Here is an 8063-nt window from a genome sequence, read left to right as displayed (position 1 = left end):
CAAATTGCCCCAAATCGGCCCCAGCCGCAGCCCCGGAGCTGTAAAAATAGCCCTTTTATTTCCCGTCTATACAGTGATACCGGGGCGCAGCTCCGTTCCCGCACGGTACCGGCCCGGGGTTCCCTCCCGCCCCGCCCCGGTACCGGCCCGAGGTCCGGGTTCACAGAACGGCCCGTAAAGCGACGAGGATCAAACCCGGGATCCGACGTGATCCCGGAGCGGCAGCGCCCGCTGGACGCGGCTCCGGACTCGGGGGGTCCCGTCGGCTCAGCGGGCGCTGCAGGAACCGGAGCGGAGCTGCGGGCGGACGCGGGTCGAGCAGCCCGGGAAGGAGCGCGCGGAACGGGGCGGCACCGCGGGTGGCGGGGTCGGGGGCGGCGGGACGGGGCGGGACGGGCGCGGGGCGGGCTGAGGGGCCGCGGGGAACGGCGGGTGCGGAGTGTCCGTGCCCGGCCCCGGGGCGCCGGAGGAAGCGGGAACGGAGCGGCTGCGGGAGGGGGGGGAGCCCCGGGAGGCGGCGGGGGCCGGCGGGGGCCGGGAGGGCGGCGAGGAGGCTCCGGGCGGGCGACGAGGGCACGCGGGGGGCGGCGGGCGGCCCTGGAGCAGCTCCAGCACTCGCTGCAGCTCCCGGCTGAGCTGCGAGACCTCGCGGTTGAGGTGGGCGATCTGCAACGGGGACGGACAGCGGCGTGAGCCCCGACGGGACGGGTGGGCCCCGCGCTCCCGGGCGGCCCCGCACCTCCCGGCTCAGCCGCGCGATGCTGCGCTCCGCCGCCTCCACCTCCGCCGCCAGCGCCGGGCCGCGCTCCGCAGTCCCTGCCGGGCAGATGGAACACGTCGCTGGGATCCCCGCGCTCCCCCCCTCCGCCCTTTGGCGCGGCCGTACCTGGTGGCGGGGAGCCCCTGGACCCGCCCTGCAGCCGAGGGGCCGCTCCGAAGCAGAAGGTTCGCGCGTCCCGGGTCCCCCCGTCGGCTTCGATCCCGTCCACAACCCTGCGGGGCGGCGGAGAGAACCCAACCTCGTCCGAACCTCGTCCGCCCCCGCCTCCTCCCAGACACGTGCAGCCCTCGACCTTACCTGGGGCCGACATCGAGGGGCCCGGGGCCGTGCAGGGAGGGGCAGAGGAGCCGAGCCGCCCTCCGGCCCCCGCCGCCCCCCGCCTCCCCCCGGCTCCGCGCACCGGGGATACCGCGCTCGTCTCCACGAGGAGCTCCGGGGAGCCGCGCGGGGCTGCTGAGGGGGGGCAGCAGCGGTTCGCGGGGGGCGACGGCGGGAGGCGATCGCTGGAAGACCTCATCCGCCTCTTCCTCGTCCTCCGCGATGCAGGGGAGGGGCTGCTCCGGGCCGGGGCCGCTGTCCGAGGGGGGCTGCGAGTGCGGATGGAGGGGTCAGTGCTGCTCCCCGCACCCCCGCGGCTCCCCGCACCTTACAGCACGAACCTGCGATGCCTGCGAGAGGCGCGGGGAGCGGGCGAAGCGGCCGAGCCCCTGCGAAAGAGATTTGGAGACGTCAGAGGGCAGAGCTGTTCCCACGTCGGGCCGCAGCCCTCGGTGCCCCCGGGTAGCCCAAAGTCCGGCCCCGAACTGCATTCCCGCAGCTCCGTGCCGGGCTCCGGGGCTCGCAGCCCACGCCTGTGCTCTGCTGCTCTCAGTGGTGGCTGGACCCAAGAACTCAGCCAGAGCCACGGCCGAGACCCTGCTGTCAGGACATCACCTTCCCGGGGCAGCTCGGGGCTCCTGCAGGACACAACACACTTGTTTGCACCTGCCTCGGTTTGTTCATACCTTTCCTTTGTGAAGAACAAAGCTCTTTGGTGCAGGGAGCGACATTCCATTCTGACCTGGGAGCGGTGGATGTCGGGGGGCACATGGTGCAGCCTCCACTGCTCCAGTGCAGAGGAAGGAGGGAGGTGGTGGGCAGAGGAGGAATGACTCAATTCGGCCTCCTCCTGCGCAGGGCCGTGTCCTGGCTGCCTTCCCCCACCTCCATCCACACCACTTCCAAGCTCCCTCATCCACCTCAGCCTCCTCCGCTGCAGACGCTCTTGCTTCAGCTTTGAAAGTGCCCGGGTGAAAGAGCTGAGAAAAGCTGCCGGGACTTACCTGCATGGGGCAGCAGAGCCACGGAGCCTCGGGAGCGCGAGAACGGAGCAGATGAACTCCCCATCCCGGCCACGCAGAGCCCCAGCCCAGCTCCCAGCCCTGGGGATGTGAGGACGGGAAAGGGCCTGCGGGGCAGGACACGCACCCACCTCCATCTCGCTGCCCTCCTGCAGGTTGAAGGTGAGGTCCTGGTGGATGTCCGCTGCGAACTTGCTGGCGTACTCAGGGTAGAGCTGCAGCACCTCCCGCAGCCCCCGCAGCCCGATGTACTGCAGGTCGCAGTAGGTCAGCGCCTTCACGTCCGCGTTGGTTTTGATCACCGGGTCCCTGCTGGCCAGGTCGGCGCCGATCAGATCCCCTTTGCCTGCAGGAGGGGATGGGGCAGGGGCTATGGTGGTGCCAGCCTCGTGCCGGGTGAGCAGCAACGTGCTGTGGGGACGGCCCTCACCCAGGATGGCCAACACCACGCTGTCCCTCAGCACTTCGAGGGATCCGGAGCAGACGAAGTAGTTGGCCTGCAGCGCGTCGCCCTGCCGCAGCAGGTACTCGCCCGGAGCACAGAACGACGTTTTAATGTGCAGTGAGAGGGAGCGCAAGCAGCCTCGGCTGGCGGTCTTGAAGATGGGCAGCTGCAGGATGTCCTTGTTCAGGTGCATGGCCACGTCGGCACGGAGCTCATCGGGGAAGTCACGCAGCAGCTGGGGAGAGAAGAGCCGGGATGGGGGAAAGGAGGATCCCTGCGCCCTGCAGGGCTGGGAGCATTGCCAGGCCGCTCTGCACGGCAAACTCAGGACAGTTCAGGACAGGCTGACACTGCTCGGTGTGCCCCACACTGCCAGGAACCTGCCCTGCTCCTGCGCACAGCTCTGATCTCCAGCAGCAGAACACAGATGCACACACACACACACGTGCCTGCACTCCTGTCACTGGCCCTGGGTGCAGGAGAGAGGCACCTCTGAGAGAGGCCCTGCTGAACCCTCCTACCTCATTAGCATCTATGCCGTTGTTCACCGACCAGGTGGTCTGGAAGTACTCCAGCATCCTCTGCTTGAGCTGCTGGGGCAGGCGATGCACGCGGATGAAGTCCTTGAGGTCCTTCATGCGGGTGTGGTAGAGCGAGCGGCGCGAGTACATGCGCTGGATGATGGCCGTGACGTTGCCAAAGACAACAGCGTGCATCAGTGCTGGGGACCAAGGGGCAGCGTCAGCCCACAGAGGGGGCAGGGCCCAGAGGGGCTGTGCTCTGTGGCACCATGGGGCTGAAGGATGCAGTTGTGTAGTTGCACCCCCACCTCCTCCCTGCCCGGGTACCCGGCTCACCCCCAATGAGCATGGTGCAGATGGAGAAGATCTTCTCAGCGTCAGTGTTGGCGCAGACGTTGCCGAAGCCCACGCTGGTCAGGCTGCTGAGGGTGAAGTAGAGGGAGGCAATGTAGGCGCTGCGGATGGAGGGCCCCCCCGCTGAGTTGTTGATGTAGGGAGCCTCCAGCCTCTTGCCCAGCTCGTGCAGCCAGCCTGCCAAGCACAGCCCGCGGTCAGCGCTCACCGAGGGGCAGCCTCCACTCAGCGCAGCCACCGACCCACAGCTCTAACCCACAACTGACCCACAGCTCCGGCCCCATCCTGGCTGCGCTCCGCAGGCAGCAGCCGGCCAGAAGTGCCGTGCCTTCACTCACCGATGTCCCAGGTGAGCGGGTCGTTGCTCTCCATCTCCTTGCGGCCGATGATGTACCAGATGCATGCCATCCAGTGGGCCAGCAGCGCGAACACAGACATGAGCAGCGTCAGCACCATGGCGCTGTACTGCGAGTAGCGGTCCAACTTCTGCAGCAGCCGCAGCAGCCGCAGCAGCCGCACCGTCTTCAGCAAATGAACCAGCGAGGTCTGAGGAGCAGGAGGGTGAGCCTGGCAGAGCTGCAGGAAGGGCTGGGAAGGACCCCCCCGTGCTCCCCACCCAGGGCAGAGACCCTCCTCTGCTCTCCGTGACTGCAGGAGAGTCGTGGGCTACAGAAGGGGCTGGGAGGCGCCCCCCACCGTGCAGCCATAGAGCCCCTCTTCCTCACCACAGTCACGTTGAAGATGTAGAGCAGGTCAAAGGGAAGCGCGGCAATCAGGTCCACGAAGAACCAGGTGGCCACATAATGGATGCAGATGGAGTGGGGCTCGTACACCACCTGGCCTGAGTGGCTCACATATGTCGTCCGGAAATTCAGGATGATGTCTGCCCCAGGGGGAGAATGGCAGCCCTGAGTGCCCCACTGCAAGGGATACTTGCCCAGCCAAGGACATCCTCGTGCCCCAGGTGGGTGCTCATCCCGGGCACAGACCTACCCAGGATGAAGAGCATCTCCACCACGATGTCGCTGACGATGGTGCTGCGTGCGGCCGAGAGGCTCTCCTCTGTGCTGGTGAAGCAGACGTTGTAGGGGACAGTAACAGCCACATAGAAAGTGGCCACCAGGATCAGCCAGTCCCAGAGGGCCTTGAAGATGCTGTAGTGCAGCAGGATGAAGTGGGCTTTCTGCACCGAGGCCACCTTGTACTCCGGGATGGAGGGCTTGTTCTCAAACACATTCTGAGGGAGCAGAGGGCAGCAGTGGCACAGGAATGGTCCCAAACTGCAGGGTCCCTTTCCTGGGGTGCCCATGTTGATGGACACAGCTGTCTGGTGGGGCATGTAGCACACAGCTGCACTGAGATTACCCCAAAGCTGGACACAGAGTAACCGATTACGGCCATAAATTGATGTTGCACTAATGCTATTAACAGCAATCCATTGTCAGTGCCAGCTGCTGCCTTGAACAGTCTCACGTGCAAATTCACATGCAGTGGATAGAGCCCACCACCACCCTCTGCACTGTCACTGATGGTATTGCTTCCTCTCCTGCCCCTTTCTTCCCAGGCTGAGCACTGCTGGCTGCACCCACATCCCTGCAGCAGGCTGGCACAGCATGCTGCTACTGAGAACCACTGCTCACACACCCTGGTAACGGCACTCCCTGGGGCACCTGGGCTTCCCCACAGCTCATGCAGAAAAGAGTCAACATGCAAGAACTGCCAAAAGCTCTGCTGTCCCCGCAGCATCCTCTGCTCTGCTGCCTACCAGCAACCTTTGCACCAAACTGTGGTGCAGCTACCTGGGATCGAGGGCATTTCCGTGCCTTAGGGACAGCGAGGAGCACGGCATGGGGGGAGCGCCCTGGCAGTGCTGGGCTCTGTGTGCACACAGCTCCTTACCCGATTGATTTTCATCTCACTGCGGTCCCTCCGTGCAAACTGCCTGCTGAGCCGGTGCAGCACCGTCCGGCCCTGCCGCCGTGCCGCCCGCAGGTGTGAGCTGCCAGGTTTCTTGCTCCTCTGCTTCTCTGCAGAGATGATGCTCTGGTTTAGTGGGAGCGCTGCCCTGCAGCCTGGGGGGGAGCTCACCTCCAGAGCTGTGGGAATTAGCCCCATTTCTCCCATCCCCCTCCCCTGGGAGCCTCTTGGAGCTCAGAAAGGTCCTGGGGTCCCTCCAAATGCACTGAGATGGGGCACAATGCAGGAGCAGCTGGAGCTGGGAATCCCCCACCATGTACCCACCAGACACACGGCTGTGATCCTTGGATCCCATCCCCACCACCACGGCTCACCCTCCTTTCTGTCACTTGGGTGGCTCTTGCCCCGGCTCTCTGTGATGTCCTTGAAGGAGACAAGGAAGAGCACCACCTCCCCCTTCTCGTTCTTGATGGGCATGATGTTCAGCAGGCACCAGAAAGCAGCTCCTGTGTGGAGGAGAGGAAAGGGTAGGCAGGACGGTCCCTTCCCTCCCTCTGTCCAGAGCTGCCCACAGGGCCCTGCACTCCGTGCCACTCACCACCCTTCTTGTAGAAGCAGACCTCGGCCTGCTGCTCCTGCTTGCCCTCCAGCACCTTCTCGATGTGCTGCAGGACGGGCTCGCTGGTCTCAGCCCCGCAGAGGAAGCGGCAGCTGCAGTTCTTCTGCATCACCTCGGTGCGGGCAAAGCCGGTCAGGTCACAGAAGCCGTCAGAGCAATAGACGATGGGGAAGCCACGGCGGACCTGAGCGTTGGCCAGGATGAAATTGCTGTCTGAAAGGAGACACGGCCGCCCCTGAGGGCTGGGTGCTGTTCTAGGGGGCACCCCCTCAGCTCCCCAGCAGAGCAGTGGCCATACATTGCTGTCTGCACAGCACACGGTTGCTGTCACTGTCATTATTGTCACTGTACAGAAGGGAAGGGTCTCACTGTAGCCCCTGGCTCTCCTTGCAATGAGCCACGATCCCACACGAGGTGATCCATGCTTCACCATCTGCTGCTCCCACCTCCCTGCTGGGTGTGGAGCTTAGCGGGGGTCAGTCAGTGTGGAGAGGCAGTGCCAGCCCCTGTGGCCCCCTGCCCCATCAGAGGGCTGGGAGTGATGCCACTGAGCCCAGGCCAAGCCAGGGAAGGATGGAGGTGTGTAGAAAAGCAGCGTTCTTGGCTGCCACAGCATTGAGGAGTTTGTGGCCTCCCAACATCACCCCTGCCCTGCAGGACAGCCCCAGGCTGGGCTCTGCCTGCAGAGCTGCACAATGCTGGCCATAGGCTTTGTGCCAGCCAGCCAGATGGCTTCGTGCTTTAGCCCAGAGAGGGGTGTGCACAAGGACAGCGAGGAATTGGGATGCACAGACAGTGGGGTCCGCATTCACACCCACTGAAGGCAGAACAGGGTCCGCCATCCAGATGCAGTCTAAAGCCTGAGGGTTGCAGCCCAGCATCCCTATATTTCACACCCCCAGCACCCAGAAAAACATCATCTTCCCCATTTCACAGCACAGGGGAGGGAGGCAGATTACAGTGCAAAGCCATGCCAGGACAGAGCAGCCTGGGCAAGGGCAGCAGGAAGCCACACACAGCCCTGGTGCAATGGGAGGTGCAGCTGGGCCACCACAGCACAGCTCAACCCCGGATTAGCTTGGAGAAGCAAAAATAGCTGTGACTAAGGCCAGATTTTTGCTCTGGGGAGCTGGGATTACTGTGGTGTCCAGGGTGTGTTATTAGAAAGGAAAAAAAAGCTCTCACTGTGGAGCGGCACAGCCACAAAGGGGACTGCAGCCCCACTGTGCTGGTGGCTTGCCTCGACAAATACAGGGCCTATTAGGCAGCAGCTGTGTGGGAGAGGCAGGGTTAAGTCGTGCCACATATCACTGCAGCTAAAGCCACTCTCCATGGCAGATAAAGCCGATAAGAGACACATCAAACTCACAAAGCCAGACACTGTTTAAAAGCATCTGTAGGGCGGGTTCAAGCCATCAAAGGCAGGATGCTGTTGTTCACCCTCACTCTGTGGGGCAAACTGTTAGTGTGGGCATGCTCCAAGCATCATCAGAGCAGTCCCAGCACAGCAAGAGGTGGCAATCCTGGGAGGATTCCGGGGAGACACGGGGCCAGCATTGGTCACAGCCCATCCTTGGGTGGCTGTCGGGGACACCGACAGGGGGAAGGGGACACTCGCGGCTGGCTCGAGGGCTGCACGTCGCGGGGTAGATGAAGCCCGGCGGAGGGACCGACAGCTTGGGGTCCGCGACCCGCCCAGCCCCGGGGGCTTCGATGTCATCCCGAGGAGCACCGCCTCCCTCTGCCCGCCCTCCGCCGCGGTCCCGGGGCGCAGCCGTACGTGTGCCATCGAAGCGGGTGGCGATGGTGTCCAGGAAGGTGTTCTGCGGAGCCAGCAGACCCTTCATCACTGGCATCGTCCTTCCGGGCCGCCCACCCCGGGCTGCGGGACCGGGCACCGCCGCCCCAGGACCCCTCCGCAGGTGATGCCCCAACGGCGCGGGTAATCCCGGCTCGGCCCGGCCCCCCCTGGGCTCCGGCTCCGCCCCCAGCCCCGCCCAGGGCACCGGGAGGGGTCTCGGCACCGGCGGGCACCGGCAGCTGCTCGGCTGCGCGCGGCTCTGCCCCGGGAGGCGCCGGGACCCGT

The 8063-nt window shown here is 64.8% G+C and overlaps 1 protein-coding gene across 1 annotated transcript; it reads right to left on the bottom strand.

Moving 5' to 3' along the window:
• Nucleotides 1-59: 59 nt before the first annotated feature.
• On the bottom strand, nt 60-7943 carry KCNH4 (potassium voltage-gated channel subfamily H member 4). Its single transcript, XM_072356834.1, is given in 18 exon segments — nt 60-666; nt 740-816; nt 887-993; nt 1079-1368; nt 1441-1488; nt 2253-2467; nt 2552-2801; nt 3088-3287; nt 3424-3618; nt 3780-4001; nt 4004-4058; nt 4061-4163; nt 4165-4324; nt 4435-4678; nt 5341-5468; nt 5733-5864; nt 5957-6190; nt 7758-7943. Coding segments are annotated over 18 exon segments (3135 nt in total). The 5' UTR covers nt 7834-7943; the 3' UTR covers nt 60-267.
• Nucleotides 7944-8063: the final 120 nt, after the last annotated feature.

Source organism: Excalfactoria chinensis, chromosome 24 (genome assembly GCF_039878825.1).
Source record: "Excalfactoria chinensis isolate bCotChi1 chromosome 24, bCotChi1.hap2, whole genome shotgun sequence".
Classification (NCBI taxonomy): domain Eukaryota; kingdom Metazoa; phylum Chordata; class Aves; order Galliformes; family Phasianidae; genus Excalfactoria; species Excalfactoria chinensis.
This window is presented reverse-complemented; position numbering and strand designations above follow the sequence as displayed.